This window comes from Pseudophryne corroboree, chromosome 2, assembly GCF_028390025.1.
Source record: "Pseudophryne corroboree isolate aPseCor3 chromosome 2, aPseCor3.hap2, whole genome shotgun sequence".
Lineage (NCBI taxonomy): Eukaryota > Metazoa > Chordata > Amphibia > Anura > Myobatrachidae > Pseudophryne > Pseudophryne corroboree.
The window spans coordinates 588,047,384-588,066,208 of NC_086445.1; the positions used below are offsets into that span (position 1 = coordinate 588,047,384).

Here is an 18,825-nt window from a genome sequence, read left to right on the forward strand (position 1 = left end):
ATTTACCGGTAGGTTTAAAATCTTATTTTCTTTTACGTCCTAGAGGATGCTGGGGACTCCGTAAGGACCATGGGGTTTATACCAAAGCATCCAATCGGGCGGGAGAGTGCGTATGACTCTGCAGCACCGACTGAGCAAACGCTAGGTCCTCATCAGCCAGGGTATCAAACTTGTAGAATTTAGCAAAAGTGTTTGACCCCGACCAAGTCGCCGCTCGGCAAAGTTGTAATGCCGAGACGCCTCGGGCAGCCGTCCAAGAAGAGCCCACCTTCCTAGTGGAATGGGCCTTAACCGAATTTGGTACCGGCAATCCAGCCGTAGAGTGAACCTGCTGAATCGTATTACAGATCCAGCGAGCAATAGTCTGCTTCGAAGCAGGTGCGCCAATCTTATTGGCCGCATACAGGACAAACAGGGCCTCTGTTTTCCTAATTCTAGCCGTCCTGCCTACATAAATCTTTAAGGCCCTGACTACGTCCAGGGATCTGGAATCCTCCAGGTCACTTGTAGCCACAGGCACCACAATAGGTTGATTCACATGGAATCAAGTAGGGGCTTTTGTGTGACAAAGCCGCCAATTCTGATACTCGCCTTGCCGATGCCAAGGCCAACAACATGACCACCTTCCAAGTAAGAAATTTCAACTCAACCTTGTTAAGCGGTTCAAACCAGTGTGATTTTAGGAACTGCAACACCACGTTGAGGTCCCATGGTGCCACTGGAGGCACAAAAGGGGGCTGGATGTGCAGCACTCCCTTTACAAATGTCTGGACTTCTGGAAGAGAAGCCAATTCCTTCTGAAAGAAAATCGAGAGGGCCGAAATCTGCACCTTAACAGAGCCTAATTTCAGGCCCATATCCACTCCTGTTTGTAGGAAGTGGAGAAAACGACCCAGATGAAAATCTTCCGTAGGTGCATTCTTGGTCTCACACCAAGACACATACTTTCGCCAGATACGGTGATAATGCTTAACCGTCACCTCTTTCCTAGCCTTTATTAAAGTAGGGATGACCTCTTCCGGAATTCCCTTTTTTGCTAGGATTCGGCGTTCAACCACCATGCCGTCAAACGTAACCGCGGTAAGTCTTGAAATACACAGGGCCCCTGTTGCAACAGGTCTTCCCTCAGCGGAAGAGGCCAGGGATCTCCTGTGAGCATCTCTTGTAGATCGGAGTACCAGGCCCTTCGAGGCCAGTCTGAGACAACGAGTATCGTTCGTACTCTTCTTCGTCTTATGATCCTCAACACTTTTGTGATGAGAGGAAGAGGAGGAAACACGTAGACCAATTTGAACACCCACAGTGTTATCAGAGCGTCTACTGCTACTGCCTGAGGGTCCCGAGACCTGGCACAATACCTCCGAAGTTTTTTGTTGAGGCGTGACGCCATCATGTCTATTTGAGGAGTTCCCCAAAGACGTATTATGGCTGCAAAGACTTCTTGATGAAGTCCCCACTCTCCTGGATGGAGATCGTGTCTGCTGAGGAAGTCTGCTTCCCACTCCCGGAATGAAGACAGCCGACAGAGCACTCACGTGATTTTCCGCCCAGCGAAGAATCCTGGTGGCTTCCGTCATCGCGACTCTGCTTCTTGTCCCGCCTTGGCGGTTCACATGAGCCACTGCTGTGACATTGTCTGACTGAATCAGAACCGGTAGGTTTCAAAGAAGACTCTCCGCTTGTCGAAGGCCGTTGTATATGGCCCTGAGTTCCAACACATTGATGTGTAGACATGACTCCTGGTCTGACCAAAGTCCCTGAAAATTTCTTCCTTGTGTGACTGCTCCCCATCCTCGGAGGCTCGCGTCCGTGGTAACCAGGATCCAATCCTGAATTCCGAATCTGCGACCCTCCAGTAGGTGAGCACTTTGCAACCACCACAGGAGAGACACCCTGGCCCCTGGGGACAGAGTAATATTTCGATGTAAGTGTAGATGGGACCCGGACCACTTGTCCAGAAGGTCCCATTGAAAAGTCCTTGCATGGAACCTTCCGAATGGAATGGCCTCGTAGGCCGCCACCATCTTTCCCAGAACTCGAGTGCACTGGTGAACAGACACCCTTTTCGGTTTCAGCAGGTCTCTGACCATGTTCTGGATGTCCTGGGCTGTCTCCATTGGAAGGAAGACCTTCATTTGTTCCGTATCCAGTATCATACCTAGGAATGGTAGTCGAGTTGTCGGAATCAACTGTGACTTCGATAGATTTAGAATCCAACGGTGTTGCTGGAGCACTTTCAGAGAGAGCGCCACACTGCTCAGCAATTTCTCCCTTGATCTCGCTTTTATCAGGAGATCGTCCAAGTATGGGATAATTGTGACTCCATGCTTGCGCAGGACCACCATCATTTCCGCCATTATCTTGGTGAAAATCCTCGGGGCCGTGGAAAGTCCAAACGGCAACGTGTGAAATTGGTAATGACAATCCTGTACAGCGAATCTCAGGAATTCTTGATGGGGGGGATATATGGGGACATGAAGGTACGCATCCTTTATGTCCAGAGACACCATAAACTCCCCCTCCTCCATATTGGCTATTATCGCTCTGAGCGATTTTATTTTGAATTTGAATCTTTTTATGTACAGGTTTAGGGATTTCAGATTCAAGATAGGTCTGACCGAACCGTCCGGTTTCGGGACCACAAAGAGGGTTGAGTAGTAACCTCTTCCCTGCTGGTTCATGGGAACCCTGATTATCACTTGCTGTATACACAGCGTTTGAATTGCAGCTAACACTACATCCCGTTCCGACATGGAAACTGGTAGGGCCGACTTGAAAAATCGGCGCGGGGGCACCTCTTCGAATTCCAGTTTGTAACCCTGGGAAACTATTTCTAACACCCAGGGATTCAGGTCTGAGCTGACCCAGACCTGGCTGAAAAGTCGAAGACGTGCGCCCACCTGTGTGGACTCCCTCAGGGGAGTCCCGGCGTCATGCTGTGGGTTTTGGAGTAGTCGGGGAGGACTTTTGTTCCTGGGCGCCTGCCGAAGCAGGTGCTCTTTTGCCTCTGCTCTTACCTCTGGCAAGGAAAGAGGATCCCCGACCTCTTCTGGACTTGTGCGACCGAAAGGACTGCATCTGATAGGGTGGCATTTTCTTTTGCTGTTGGGGAATATATGGTAAAAAATTTGATTCACCTGCTGTAGCTGTGGAAACCAGGTCCGTCAGCCCATCCCCAAACAATACATCACCCTTATAGGGTAGTACTTCCATATGCTTTTTGGAATCCGCATCACCCGTCCTTTGGCGAGTCCATAAGGATCGTCTCGCTGAGATAGACATGGCATTGGCCCTAGAAGCCAGCAATCCAATGTCTCTTTGAGCATCCCTCATAAATAAGACTGCGTCTTTTATATGGCCTAGAGTTAAGAATATAGTATCCTTATCCATATTTTCAAAATTATCTGTCAGCTCATCTGCCCAAGCTGCAACTACGCTACACACCCATGCTGACGCAATCGTCGGTCGTAGTACAGCACCCGTATGAGAATAAATACACTTTAAGGTAGTTTCTTGCCTGCGATCTGCAGGGTCCTTAAAGGCAGCTGTGTCAGGAGACGGTAGCGCCACCTTCTTGGACAAGCGCGTCAGGGCCTTGTCCACAGTGGGAGGTGATTCCCAAATCTCACTGTCCTGTTTAGGGAAGGGGTATGCCATATAAATTCTTTTGGGGATCTGCGGCCTCTTCTCCGGAGTCTCCCAAGCTTTTATAAAGAATTAATTTAATTCATGAGATGTGGGAAAATTAATTATCTGTTTCTTTTCCTTAAACATGTGTACCCTTGTGTCGGGGACCGAGGGTTCATCCTCAATATGCAAGACATCCCTAATAGCCACAATCATACACTGAATGGTTTTAGTCACCCTAGGGTGCAATTTTACTTCGTTATAGTCGACACTGGAATCAGAGTCCGTGTCGTTAGTAGTGTCTTGTGTTAAGGGACGTTTTTGAGACCCCGACGGGCCCTGTGAATCGGTCCAATCCGAGGATTTAACCCCCTGTTGTTCCCCTTCATTCAGCCTTATCAAGCCTTTCATGTAAAGATGTCACACTTGCATTTAACCTATGCCACATGCTCATCCAATCCTGAGTCGGCACCAGCGACGGGGACACACCACTCATTTGCTCCACCTCCTCCTTGGAGAAGCCTTCCGCTTCAGACATGTCGACACACACTTACCGACACCCCACACACACAGGGGGTTACCTATAAGGGGACAAAACCCTAACCAGGCCCTTAGGGGAGACAGAGAGAGAGAATGCCAGCACACACCCAGCACCCAAACACTGGAATATATGACCAGATAGCGCTTTTATATATTTAAAATGTTAATCTCCACTCACTGCGTCGCCAATGTGCCCCCCTCCTCTTTTTTTCCAGCCTGTGAAGCTCAGCAGGGGAGAGAACAGGGAGCCAGCGTTTTCTCATGCAGCCTCTGTGGAGAAAATGGGGCTGGTTAGTGCCGAGGATCAAGCCCCGCCCACCCGACGGCGGGCTTCGGTCCCCTCATGATATTGTAAGAAAATGGCGGGGGTCCGTGGATTTACTGTTCCACAGCCTAATCCAACATATTTATGCCCAAATAGAGGTTTATTGCTGCCCAGGGCACCCCCCCCTGCGCCCTACACCCTACAGTGCCTCTTGTGTGTGTGTTTCTGGGAGCAGTGGCGCACAGCTTACCGCTGCGCGCTTACCTCATGAAGATCTGATGTCTTCTGCCGCCTGAAGTCTTTTCCTCAATACTCACCCGGCTTCTATCTTCGGCATCTGTGAGGAGGACGGCGGCGCGGCTCCGGGACGAACCCCAGGTGAGACCTGTGTTCCGACTCCCTCTGGAGCTAATGGTGTCCAGTAGCCTAGAAGCAGTGCCCAACCTTACAAGCCAGCTCTGCTTCTCTCTCCTCAGTCCCACGATGCAGGGAGCCTGTTGCCAACAGAACTCCCTGAAAATAAAAAACCTAACAAAATTCTTTAAAACAGCAAACTCTTAAGAGCTCACTGCTTTGTACCCTTTCTCCTCTGGGCACAGAATCCAACTGAGGTATGGAGGAGGGGCATAGAGGGAGGAGCCAGTGCACACCCATAGTCAAAGTTCTTTTAGGTGCCCTATCTCCTGCGGAGCCCGTCTATACCCCATGGTCCTTACGGAGTCCCCAGCATCCTCTAGGACGGAAGAGAAAATAGGATTTTGATAACCTACCGGTAAATCCTTTTCTCCTAGTCCGTAAAGGATGCTGGGCGCCCGTCCCAGTGCGTACTTTACCTGCAGTTTAGTTATTACAGTTACACAAGTTGTGTTATCTTGGTTTCAGCATGTTGCTGCAATTAGTTCATACCTGTTGGCGTGTGTTATGTTGAATGCCATGTGTGCCGCATGGTTGAGGGCGTGAGTTGGTAGATATCTCACCACTAGTGAAGTAATTCCTTTCCTCAAAATGTCAGTCTCCCTGGGCACATTTCCTACAACTGAGGTCTGGAGGAGGGGCATAGAGGGAGGAGCCAGTTCACACCCAATGAAAAGTCTTTAGAGTGCCCATGTCTCCTGCGGATCCCGTCTATACCCCATGGTCTTGATGTCGTCCCCAGCATCCTCTACGTACTAGGAGAAAAGGATTTACCGGTAGGTTATCAAAATCCTATTTTTTTGTGGGGGACATTGGGGCAGATGTATTAAGCCTGGAGTAGTGATACAGCACCAGCCAATCAGCTCCTGTCAATTTACATATTGGAGCTGATTGGCTAGTGCATTATCACCTTGCACTTATAACTGCTTTATCATTTCTCCAGGCTTAATATATCTGCCCCTCATGTTTTTGTTTTTCCTGTGGGGGCCAATGTGTTTGAGTTTTTCCTGTTGGGGCCACTGAAGCCACATTCATACCCTCCAACATTTTACACACAAAAATCGGTACAAATTAAAAAAGGGGCGTGGCCACTGGTAAAGGGGGCGTGGTCACTCCCATTTTCCTATACTTTCAATGGAAGTTTGAAGAGCCAAAAATAGGTACAGACCATAAAAAAATAAGAATTTACTCACCGGTAATTCTATTTCTCGTAGTCCGTAGTGGATGCTGTGAACTCCGTAAGGACCATGGGGAATAGACGGGCTCCGCAGGAGACTGGGCACTCTAAGAAAGAATTAGGACTACCTGGTGTGCACTAGCTCCTCCCTCTATGCCCCTCCTCCAGACCTCAGTTAGGGAAACTGTGCCCAGAAGAGCTGACACAATAAGGAAAGGATTTGGAATCCCGGGTAAGACTCATACCAGCCACACCAATCACACCGTACAACTCGTGATACTATACCCAGTTAACAGTATGAATAATAACTGAGCCTCACGAACAGATGGCTCATAACAATAACCCTTTAGTTAGGCAATAACTATATACAAGTATTGCAGACAATCCGCACTTTGGATGGGCGCCCAGCATCCACTACGGACTACGAGAAATAGAATTACCGGTGAGTAAATTCTTATTTTCTCTGACGTCCTAGTGGATGCTGGGAACTCCGTAAGGACCATGGGGATTATACCAAAGCTCCCAAACGGGCGGGAGAGTGCGGATGACTCTGCAGCACCGAATGAGCAAACTCAAGGTCCTCCTCAGCCAGGGTATCAAACTTGTAGAATTTTGCAAAAGTGTTTGATCCCGACCAGGTAGCAGCTCGGCAAAGTTATAAAGCCGAGACCCCTCGGGCAGCCGCCCAAGAAGAGCCCTCCTTCCTCGTGGAATGGGCCTTTACTGATTTAGGATGCGGCAGTCCAGCCGCAGAATGTGCAAGTTGAATCGTGGAGCAGATCCAGCGAGCAATAGTCTGCTTAGAAGCAGGAGCACCCAGCTTGTTGGGTGCATGCAGGATAAACAGCGAGTCAGTTTTTCTGACTCTAGCCGTCCTGGAAACATAGATTTTCAGGGCCCGGACTACGTCCAGCAACTTGGAGGCCTCCAAGTCCCGAGTAGCCGCAGGCACCACAATAGGTTGGTTCAAATGAAACGCTGATACCACCTTAGGGAGGAATTGGGGACGCGTCCTCAATTCTGCTCTGTCCATATGGAAGATCAGATAGGGGCTTTTACAGGACAAAGCCGCCAATTCTGACACCCGCCTAGCCGAAGCCAAGGCCAAAAGCATGACCACTTTCCACGTGAGATATTTTAATTCCACGGTCAGAAGTGGCTCAAACCAATGTGATTTTAGGAAATCCAACACAACGTTGAGATCCCAAGGTGCCACTGGGGGCACAAAAGGGGGCTGAATATGCAGCACTCCCTTAACAAACGTCTGAACTTCAGGCAGTGAAGCCAGTTCTTTTTGAAAGAAAATAGACAGGGCCGAAATCTGGACTTTAATGGAACCCAATTTTAGGCCCATAGTCACTCCTGACTGTAGGAAGTGCAGAAATCGACCCAGCTGAAATTCTTCTGTGGGGGCCTTCATAGCCTTACACCAAGCAACATATTTTCGCCATATGCGGTGATAATGCTTTGCTGTCACATCTTTCCTAGCTTTTATCAGCGTAGGAATGACTTCAACCGGAATGCCCTTTTCCATCAGGATCCGGCGTTCAACCGCCATGCCGTCAAACGCAGCCGCGGTAAGTCTTGGAACAGACAGGGCCCCTGCTCTAGCAGGTCCTGTCTGAGAGGCAGAGGCCAAGGGTCCTCTGAGATCATTTCTTGCAGTTCCGGGTACCAAGTCCTTCTTGGCCAATCCGGAACGATGAGTATAGTTCTTACTTCTCTCTTTCTTATTATCCTCAGCACCTTTGGTATGAGAGGAAGAGGAGGGAACACATAAACCGACTGGTACACCCACGGTGTCACTAGAGCGTCCACAGCTATCGCCTGAGGGTCCCTTGACATGGCGCAATATCTTTTTAGCTTTTTGTTTAGGCGGGACGCCATCATGTCCACCTGTGGCCTTTCCCAACGGTTTACAATCAGTTGGAAGACTTCTGGATGAAGTCCCCACTCTCCCGGGTGGAGGTCGTGCCTGCTGAGGAAGTCTGCTTCCCAGTTGTCCACTCCCGGAATGAACACTGCTGACAGTGCTATTACGTGATTTTCCGCCCATCGGAGAATCCTTGTGGCTTCTGCCATCGCCATCCTGCTTCTTGTGCCGCCCTGTCGGTTTACATGGGCGATCGCCGTGATGTTGTCTGACTGAATCAGCACCGGCTGGTTTTGAAGCAGGGGTCTTGCCTGACTTAGGGCATTGTAAATGGCCCTTAGTTCCAGAATATTTATGTGTAGGGAAGCCTCCTGACTCGACCATTGTCCTTGGAAGTTTCTTCCCTGAGTGACTGCCCCTCAACCTCGGAGGCTTGCATCCGTGGTCACCAGGACCCAGTCCTGTATGCCGAATCTGCGGCCCTCTAGAAGATGAGCACTCTGCAGCCACCACAGCAGAGACACCCTGGCCCTCGGGGACAGGGTGATCAGCCGATGCATCTGAAGATGCGATCCGGACCACTTGTCTAACAGATCCCACTGAAAGATCCTTGCATGGAACCTGCCGAATTGAATTGCCTCGTAAGAAGCTACCATCTTTCCCAGGACTCGCGTGCAGTGATGCACCGACACCTGTTTTGGTTTCAGGAGGTCTCTGACCAGAGATGACAACTCCTTGGCCTTCTCCTCCGGGAGAAACACCTTCTTCTGTTCTGTGTCCAGAATCATACCCAGGAACAGCAGACGCGTCGTAGGAACCAGCTGCGACTTTGGAATATTCAGAATCCAGCCGTGCTGTTGAAGCACTTCCTGAGATAGTGCTACTCCGACCAACAACTGTTCCCTGGACCTCGCCTTTATATGGAGATCGTCCAAGTATGGGATAATTATAACTCCCTTCTTTCGAAGGAGTATCATTTCGGCCATTACCTTGGTAAATACCCTCGGTGCCGTGGACAGACCAAACGGCAACGTCTGGAATTGGTAATGGCAGTCTTGTACCACAAAACGGAGGTACACCTGGTGAGGTGGGTAAATGGGGACATGCAGGTACGCATCCTTGATGTCCAGTGATACCATGTAATCCCCTTCTTCCAGGCTTGCAATAACCGCCCTGAGCGATTCCATTTTGAACTTGAACCTTCTTATATAAGTGTTCAAGGATTTTAAATTTAGAATGGGTCTCACCGAACCGTCTGGTTTCGGTACCACAAACATTGTGGAATAGTAACCCCGTCCCTGTTGAAGGAGGGGAACTTTTATTATCACCTGCTGGAGGAACAGCTTGTGAATTGCCGCCAGCACTACCTCCCTGTCCGGGGGAGTAGCTGGCAAGGCTGATTTGAGGTAACGGCGAGGGGGAGACGTCTCGAATTCCAGCTTGTATCCCTGAGATACCACTTGTAGAACCCAGGGATCCACTTGTGAGCGAACCCACCGGTCGCTGAAGTTCCGGAGACGGGCCCCCACCGCACCTGGCTCCACCAGTGGAGCCCCAGCGTCATGCGGTGGATTTAGTGGAAGCAGGGGAGGATTTCTGTTCTTGGGAACTGGCTGTATGGTGCAGATTTTTCCCTCTACCCCTGCCTCTGGGCAGAAAGGACGCGCCTTTAACCCGCTTGCCTTTCTGGGGCCGAAAGGACTGTACCTGATAATACGGTGCTTTCTTTGGCTGTGAGGGAACCTGGGGTAAAAATGTCGACTTCCCAGCTGTCGCTGTGGAAACGAGGTCCGAGAGACCATCCCCAAACAATTCCTCACCCTTGTAAGACAAAACCTCCATGTGCCTTTTAGAATCCGCATCACCTGTCCACTGCCGAGTCCATAATACTCTCCTGGCAGAAATGGACATTGCATTTATTCTAGATGCCAGCCGGCAAATATCCCTCTGTGCATCTCTCATGTATAAGACTACGTCTTTAATATGCTCTATGGTTAGCAATATAGTGTCCCTGTCAAGGGAATCAATATTATCAGACAGGGAATCAGACCACGCTGCTGCAGCACTGCACATCCATGCTGAAGCAATAGCAGGTCTCAGTATAGTACCTGAGTGTGTATATACAGACTTCAGGATAGCCTCCTGCTTTCTATCCGCAGGCTCCTTTAAGGCGGCCGTATCCTGAGACGGTAGTGCCACCTTTTTTGACAAGCGTGTGAGCGCTTTATCCACCCTCGGGGATGTCTCCCAACGTACCCTGTCCTCTGGCGGGAAAGGGTACGCCATTAGTAACTTTTTAGAAATCACTAGTTTTTTATCAGGGGATGCCCACGCTTCTTCACACACTTCATTTAACTCATCTGAAGGGGGAAAAACCACTGGTTGCTTTTTCTCCCCAAACATAATACCCTTTTTAGTGGTACCTGGGATAATGTCAGAAATGTGCAACACATTTTTCATTGCCGTAATCATGCAACGGATAGCCCTAGTGGAATGTACATTAGTCTCGCCGTCGTCCACACTGGAGTCAGACTCCGTGTCGACATCTGTGTCTGCCATCTGAGGTAGCGGGCGTTTTTGAGCCCCTGATGGCCTTTGAGACGCCTGGGCAGGAACTGGCTGAGAAGCCGGCTGTCCCACAGCTGTTATGTCATCGAACCTTTTATGTAAGGAGTTGACACTGTCGGTTAATACCTTCCACATATCCATCCACTCTGGTGTCGACCCGCAGGGGGTGACATCACATTTATCGGCACCTGCTCCGCCTCCACATAAGCCTCCTCATCAAACATGTCGACACAGCCGTACCGACACACCGCACACACACAGGGAATGCTCTGACTGAGGACAGGACCCCACAAAGTCCTTTGGGGAGACAGAGAGAGAGTATGCCAGCACACACCACAGCGCTATATAAACAGGAATTTACACTACACAAAGTGATTTTCCCCTATAGCAGCTATAATACACAGTATTGCGCCTAAATTTAGTGCCCCCCCTCTCTTTTTTTACCCTATTGAGCCTGGAAACTGCAGGGGAGAGCCTGGGGAGCTGTCTTCCAGCTACACTGTGAAGAGGAAATGGCGCCAGTGTGCTGAGGGAGATAGCCCCGCCCCTTTTTCGGCGGGCTTCTCCCGCTCTTTTTATTAATATTATGGCAGGGGATTTTTACACATATATAGTTTATTAGACTATATTATGTGTTTTTTTGCCATTTTTAAGGTAATCTAATTGCAGCCCAGGGCGCCCCCCCCAGCGCCCTGCACCCATCAGTGACCGGAGTATGTGGTGTGCATGGGGAGCAATGGCGCACAGCTGCAGTGCTGTGCGCTACCTTAATGAAGACCAGAGTCTTCAGCCGCCGATTTTCTCCTCGGAATCTTCCGTCTTCTGGCTCTGCAAGGGGGACGGCGGCGCGGCTCCGGGACCGGACGACCGAGGATGGGCCTGTGTTCGATCCCTCTGGAGCTAATGGTGTCCAGTAGCCTAGAAGCCCAAGCTAGCTGCAAGCAGGTAGGTTCGCTTCTCTCCCCTAAGTCCCTCGTAGCAGTGAGTCTGTTGCCAGCAGATCTCACTGAAAATAAAAAACCTAATAAATACTTTCTTTACTAGAAGCTCAGGAGAGCCCCTAGTGTGCAACCAGCTCGAGCCGGGCACAGATTCTAACTGAGGTCTGGAGGAGGGGCATAGAGGGAGGAGCCAATGCACACCAGTAGTCCTAATTCTTTCTTAGAGTGCCCAGTCTCCTGCGGAGCCCGTCTATTCCCCATGGTCCTTACGGAGTTCCCAGCATCCACTAGGACGTCAGAGAAAAAGGTACTGTACCTATTAAAAAGGTACAGTTGGAGGGTATGCACATTCCCTTTATGTTAAACCACAGGTTCTCAAACTCGGTCCTCAGGCCCCACACAGTGCATGTTTTGCAGGCCTCCTCACAAAATCACAAGTGAAATAATTTGCTCAACCTATAGACCTTTGAAAATGTGTCAGTGAGCAATTAATACACCTGTGCACCTGCTGGGTTACCTGCAAAACATGCACTGTGTGGGGTCCTGAGGACCGAGTTTGAGAACCTATGTGTTAAACCAGTGGTTCTCAAACTCGGTCCTCAGGACCCCACACAGTGCATGTTTTGCAGGTAACCCAGCAAGTGCACAGGTGTATTAATTACTCACTGACACATTTTAAAATGTCCACAGGTGGAGCTAATTATGTCACTTGTGATTCTGTGAAGAAACCTGCAAAACATGTACTGTGTGGGGTCCTGAGGACCGAATTTGAGAACCTGTGTGTTTCGGGTACACAAATGAGTAGGGATGGACATCGTAAGGCCAGCATGGTTACTAGGCTTTCAACTAAATCCAGTTATGCAATAGCACTAATCATCACATCTCAACCATCCAATGGTAATTCCATCGCGTGGTTAGACTTCACGCATGTGCAAAAGCAGTCATAGCTTTGTGCATGTGCACTAGCTGTGCTACGGACACCACCTCCCATGGGGTCGATTCTATTCGGCAACTTAAGAATAGCGCCGGGAATTAGCTCCCGACGCTATTCAATTCAGCTGCTAGTGACCCGCAATTGTCGGGAATTCTTCTCTCATCCCCGGGGGATGAGAGAAGAAACCCGACAAAAGTACTGCCTCGCGCCGGGGAGTTAAGTCGGAGATTGCCCGTTCTCCCGACAAAACTACCTGTTAAGTCGGCGAGAATGGGACATCGCCGACTTAACTGGAGCTGAATTGAATAGCGTCGGGACCTAATTCCCGGCGCTATTCTTAAGTTGCCGAATAGAATCGACCCCATGTGTCTGCAGCTGAAAAATAACAGCCAGCCATCGGATGGACGTCGGAAAGCTGTATCTGATGGCTGGCAACCATCGGATTCCTGCAAAGTATTTCCATCATATTGAAAACATTGATGGTTGCTAATCATCGGATTCCGATGTCCATCCTTACAACTGAGTCCCCTTAGTAGATAGCAAAAGCTTTTCACCTAGAAAAGTAAATCACCTACTCTAAGTCTGCCCACCCGTTTTTACATCAATGTGTAAATACGAAAAACATGGACAGACGTAAATCACGTTGACTTAATAAACCCCAATAATCCTACAGTATAGTAATATCCCCACTGTGCTGCTGTCGCAAACACATACTAGTTACCAAAAAAGTATCCTATAGTCATGATAATCATGACCACACTGATTGGACTGTCCCAGTGAGGCGCTAGGTGGCGCTGTGCTGGCAGCGGGAGGGGACAGCTGGGAGCTTTGAGACGTCGGAAAGAAATAGCGCATGCGTAGCAGAAGGGGATGTCGGGTCAGTGTTAATAACCCAGAATGCTTTGGGAGGAGGAGTAGGAGCAAACATGGCGGCGAATCCGAACTCCAACAAATGCTTATTTGAGTGTCCAAGCTGGTGAGATACGGGTGCGGCGAGCGGGCTCGGTGCGCTAATGAGGTGTGCGGTGCATGAGTAGTAGGGAGCGTGCTGCTGGGGCGGCCAGTATGCATTACAGGGGGGGAGGGGAGGAGGCGTGGTGGGGAGTCCCAGCAGCGCTGTCCTATGTGGGCTGCATTAGCAGGATAGAAGTCTCCCCTGCTGTTATACTGTAATCTGGTTGGGGGAATACAGCGGCGATCACAGGCGTCTGTCTGTCCGGCTTTAGGCAGAGGATGCAACGTGCAGCTCCGGCTCAGTGCTCGCCCTGTACAGCTGTACCGGGGAGGGCATGCAGGGAGAGACCATCATTAAGTATTATAGTAATGATGGGAATGTCTGCCACAGCGTCTGTCTGATTTGTTATACTAATGTATGTCTTCCTCCATGTCCAGGGCAGGGAAGCCCCCTCCAGGTCTGCACCTTGATGTTGTTAAAGGAGACAAGCTCATAGAGGTATGGATGTTATGGAATACACACTATTTACCAGCGGGCAGGATGCCGACTGTCAATATCCTGATAGTGGCATCCTGCCGGTAGCGGGCCGAATGCTAAGCGTACCCTTGTGGGCTTGCTGCGCTTGCCACAGGTTCTGTTCAGACTCTATGGGTGTCGTGGACACCCACGGCTAGGAATAGCCCCTGTGTGCTGGGATTCCAGCTGTCGGTTGTTGGGATTGCGGCGTCTGTATCCTGACCGCCGGCAAATTCATTGCATCCCGATGTTACTATATACAGGGTCCACACACTGTCCTGTCGTCACATATCTGTGCAAAAAAGTATTGTTGTATAATGTACTATGTGTTGCAGTTGTATGTAACTTTGCTGCTTCTCTACTTACCACTGGTGTTCTGTCTATAGCATGCACCTATACGCTGTAAAGCACTGTGCTAGCTGGTGCCCAGGGGCTGTTGTATTTGGTAGTGTCTGCTTGTTTGTATGTCATAAGCATCATACCCTTTGCTGCAATGGTGTGGTCCCCCCCCCTGGATCCTGCAGATTATCAAAAGCAGTCTACATTATTAGGGTTATTTTTGTTTACATAGTGACTCCAGTGTTTTTACAGCACAGCTTAACTAGCAAGTAATATGTTACTGTTTGGGTCAAGGTAATGCACTGATCTCCTAATGTGATTTGGTGCTTCCGTCCCTTCAAAGGTAATGTGTGACCCTCTTGTGGAAACACTGTCGCTTAGCATGACCTTAACCATGTCTTCTAAATTGCCTTACTTTATTTTGCTGCAAAAGATAATGGAATATTAGATCTTTTGATGAAAGAAATGCATTGGTTAGCACAGCCGTGGCTCCTTTGAATATCCACCTGTGTTGCTGGTATAGATCTTCCAATTTAAAGCAATAAATACACACCTTTTTAGGTTCATAACCTATATCCTGTTATCATATATTTATAAGGTGTCATAAAGATTTTGAAGTAACAAGCAAAGTTATAGTAGTGTTTTGTTTGTTTTTTGTTTTTTAAATGTTCCCTTTACAAATAAATACTATGCATGAGCGAACCTGGGAAATAAAGCTAGCCCAGAGGCACCTACATGGTGCATTACATAGGCAGTTATTTTTGCTTAGCACTTGATACTAACCTAGATATCTACGCTCTGGTCACATCTAGTGCGTATCCCATGGTATCTTGGTCCTAGAAGTGCCACATTAACTAGACGATAAGCATTTAAGCTCAGTGTGTGCAGTGATACGCTGGGTTATAACTTATTGCACAAATGTTAGAGTATCATGCTCATTGAGGTTTCAGTAGTTCACCAAAAACATTTGGTATACATTTTAATTCTTTCAGAAGGGTTTGTTTCCGAGTCTTGCTAGTAAAAGCATTGTCCTTTTAAGTATCCAACATAAAGATGCTTAGAACCCGATGCTTTGTAATAGGCTTTAATTCTATTGGCCACAAGCAACCACTGGAACGGCTTTTGGTGGCATAGCATGTATATACTTGATAGCGTAATGGTCCAGGTATGAATGTTATTTATTCTGCCCGTTAATGTTAATTTTGTCCATCTTTCTCTTTGTAAGAGTTCACTGTTAAGGTCAGTTAAAACTTTTTCACAGTTCTGAGAGCCTATGCACTAGTGAGCTGATTAGTAATCTTCATGCGTATTAACAGTATCTCCTGAATGTGTTGCATCTTATACTTTAGAGAAATCGGACGATACTTAGGGACAGCCCTCTATTAGGGTTCACTATGGTATGCCGGCGGTCGGGCTCCCAGCGACCAGCATACCGGCGCCGGGAGCCCGACCGCCGGCTTACCGACAGTGTGGCGAGCGCAAATGAGCCCCTTGCGGGCTCGCTGCGCTAGCCACGCTGCGGGCACGCTATTTTATTCTCCCTCCAGGGGGGTCGTGGACCCCCACGAGGGAGAATAAGTGTCGGTATGCCGGCTGTCGGGATCCCGGCGCCGGTATACTGTGCGCCGGGATCCCGACAGCCGGCATACTGAAGACCGCCCCTCTATTATACCCCTTTCACACCACACACATAACCCGGTATCGACCCAGCATATTGCCTGCTCGACACGGGTCAGCGTGCGTTGTGAAAGCGCCATAGTGGAAATCCCGGGTCACTTGACCCGGCAATTCAGCCCGGGAATAAAGCAGTGTTATTCCCGGGTTGAATACCGGGTTAATGGCAGCGTAAACAGGACCCGTTCTCTACGACAGGCAGAGGCGGCACGGAAATGATCCACCCCCCGCTGCTATGGCAACCTGCCCGGCATATTGCCAGGTTGGGGCAGCCAGCAGCAGTGTCCAATGCCGGGTCCCACCCGGAAAGGACCCGTTTCCAATTCCCGGGTGGCGAAAAACCTGTTTTTGAGGTTGGCTTGCAACGATCAAGAATAACAAAAAATGTTTTTGAGCAGATTGCATAGTCTTAAATTGAATGTGAGATACAGACTTATCCCCCCTTTCAGACCTAAATCTCTGGTCCGAGCTGGGTCAGTGAACAGTTTCCTCCAGTGTTACAGCTGTTAATGCCCCTTTCACACCGCACATTGGACCTGGGTTATTTCCGGCTAGTCTCTTTTTGCACTGCACCCATGTCTGCCCTGCATATCAAGTTTGAGTAATTAAAAGTGGATGGTCATCACACAGTGCTTCTGATACCCCCAAAAGCTCCTTTTAAACAGAACCTGGGTTGAATAACCTGGGTCCACCCTTTCACACTGCAGCATATCCAGCAAGACCCAGGGCTGAGGACCTGCCACACATAACCCAGGTCAACCCTTTCACAGACACACACCCTGGTTTTACCTGAATTTATTCCAGGTCCATGGTCAGTGTGAAAGGGGTTTAAGTGGTGCATGTGCTTTTTTGTGTTGTATGGGGTACCAATAGGGCAGTATCATTCTTTATTGGAAGAGTGTTATTTTAGTAAGTGAAAGCAATAGTGCCTCAACACAGGCCCTAGGAAGAACATATTGTAAGTGTTCAAAAGTGAAAACTTCTCATCTTCATAAAGTTTTCAGTGATGTGAAAATAAACAATATACAATAGGCCTGACAGAGCAGGGACAGGTGTTTTCATGCTGGCATTATGGTAAAACCTCTTCCCAATCCATCTTTTTGGTGACCTCAGAGTGGAAGACCTTTTATCCAGATCTCGGAAGAATGGATTTCGACAATAACAGATGCATCAGGCTTGACCTCAATTATTAGACCGCATGTGTAGGAATTTGTGTTCAGTTATCACAATAAATTTAGACATGTAGAACAGTCCACAATTATTAATCCAGAAACAGACAATAGTAAATCTACCCCATGATTTTCTAGTCGCTGAAGAAAATATGTTTTCCCATACTTTATTTTCTCTATCGTCCTAGTGGATGCTGGGGTTCCTGAAAGGACCATGGGGGGATAGCGGCTCCGCAGGAGACAGGGCACAAAAAGTAAAGCTTTAGGATCAGGTGGTGTGCACTGGCTCCTCCCCCTATGACCCTCCTCCAAGCCTCAGTTAGATTTTTGTGCCCGGCCGAGAAGGGTGCAATCTAGGTGGCTCTCCTAAAGAGCTGCTTAGAAAAGTTTAGCTTAGGTTTTTTATTTTACAGTGAGTCCTGCTGGCAACAGGATCACTGCAACGAGGGACTTGGGGGAGAAGAAGTGAACTCACCTGCGTGCAGGATGGATTGGCTTCTTTGGCTACTGGACATTAGCTCCAGAGGGACGATCACAGGTACAGCCTGGATGGTCACCGGAGCCTCGCCGCCGGCCCCCTTGCAGATGCTGAAAAGAGAAGAAGGTCCAGAATCGGCGGCAGAAGACTCCTCAGTCTTCTTAAGGTAGCGCACAGCACTGCAGCTGTGCGCCATTGCTCTCAGCACACTTCACACGGCAGTCACTGAGGGTGCAGGGCGCTGGGAGGGGGGCGCCCTGGGAGGCAATGTAAACCTATTTTTTGGCAAAAAATACCTCACATATAGCCTCCGGGGGCTATATGGAGATATTTAACCCCTGCCAGAATCCGTTGAAGAGCGGGAGACGAGCCCGCCGAAAAAAGGGGCGGGGCCTATCTCCTCAGCACACAGCGCCATTTTCCCTCACAGAAAGGCTGGAGGGAAGGCTCCCAGGCTCTCCCCTGCACTGCACTACAGAAACAGGGTTAAAACAGAGAGGGGGGGCACTAATTTGGCGTTAGAAATATATAAGAAGATGCTATAAGGGAAAACACTTATATAAGGTTGTCCCTATATAATTATAGCGTTTTTTGGTGTGTGCTGGCAAACTCTCCCTCTGTCTCTCCAAAGGGCTAGTGGGTCCTGTCCTCTATCAGAGCATTCCCTGTGTGTGTGCTGTGTGTCGGTACGTGTGTGTCGACATGTATGAGGACGATGTTGGTGAGGAGGCGGAGCAATTGCCTGTAATGGTGATGTCACTCTCTAGGGAGTCGACACCGGAATGGATGGCTTATTTAGGGAATTACGTGATAATGTCAACACGCTGCAAGGTCGGTTGACGACATGAGACGGCCGACAAACAATTAGTACCGGTCCAGACGTCTCAAAAACACCGTCAGGGGTTTTTAAAACGCCCGTTTACCTTAGTCGGTCGACACAGACACAGACACGGACACTGAATCCAGTGTCGACGGTGAATAAACAAACGTATTCCTTATTAGGGCCACACGTTAAGGGCAATGAAGGAGGTGTTACATATTTCTGATACTACAAGTACCACAAAAGAGGGTATTATGTGGGATGTGAAAAAACTACCTGTAGTTTTTCCTGAATCAGATAAATTAAATGAAGTGTGTGATGATGCGTGGGTTCCCCCCGATAGAAAATTATTGGCGGTATACCCTTTCCCGCCAGAAGTTAGGGCGCGTTGGGAAACACCCCTTAGGGTGGATAAGGCGCTCACACGCTTATCAAAACAAGTGGCGGTACCGTCTATAGATAGGGCCGTCCTCAAGGAGCCAGCTGACAGGAGGCTGGAAAATATCATATAAAAGTATATACACACATACTGGTG

General features: G+C 49.0%; 1 protein-coding gene and 1 non-coding gene across 5 annotated transcripts in view; both read left to right on the forward strand.

Moving 5' to 3' along the window:
* Positions 1 to 13,202: 13,202 nt before the first annotated feature.
* The window catches only part of PPP1R8 (protein phosphatase 1 regulatory subunit 8), an 81,199-nt gene continuing 75,576 nt past the window's right edge, over positions 13,203 to 18,825 (forward strand). The window contains exons 1-2 of one of the 4 annotated variants that reach the window (XM_063954548.1): positions 13,203 to 13,315; positions 13,732 to 13,792. In XM_063954548.1, the coding sequence (XP_063810618.1) occupies positions 13,266 to 13,315; positions 13,732 to 13,792 (111 nt within the window). In that variant the 5' untranslated portion in view covers positions 13,203 to 13,265. Of the gene's footprint in view, positions 13,358 to 13,725; positions 13,793 to 18,825 lie in introns of those variants that run through there. The other 3 variants (XM_063954549.1, XM_063954551.1, XM_063954550.1) reach the window with 3 other exon arrangements.
* Positions 14,916 to 15,069, forward strand: LOC135054289 (small Cajal body-specific RNA 1). Its single transcript, XR_010243486.1, has one exon. It is a non-coding gene; the product is annotated as a small Cajal body-specific RNA 1 (non-coding RNA).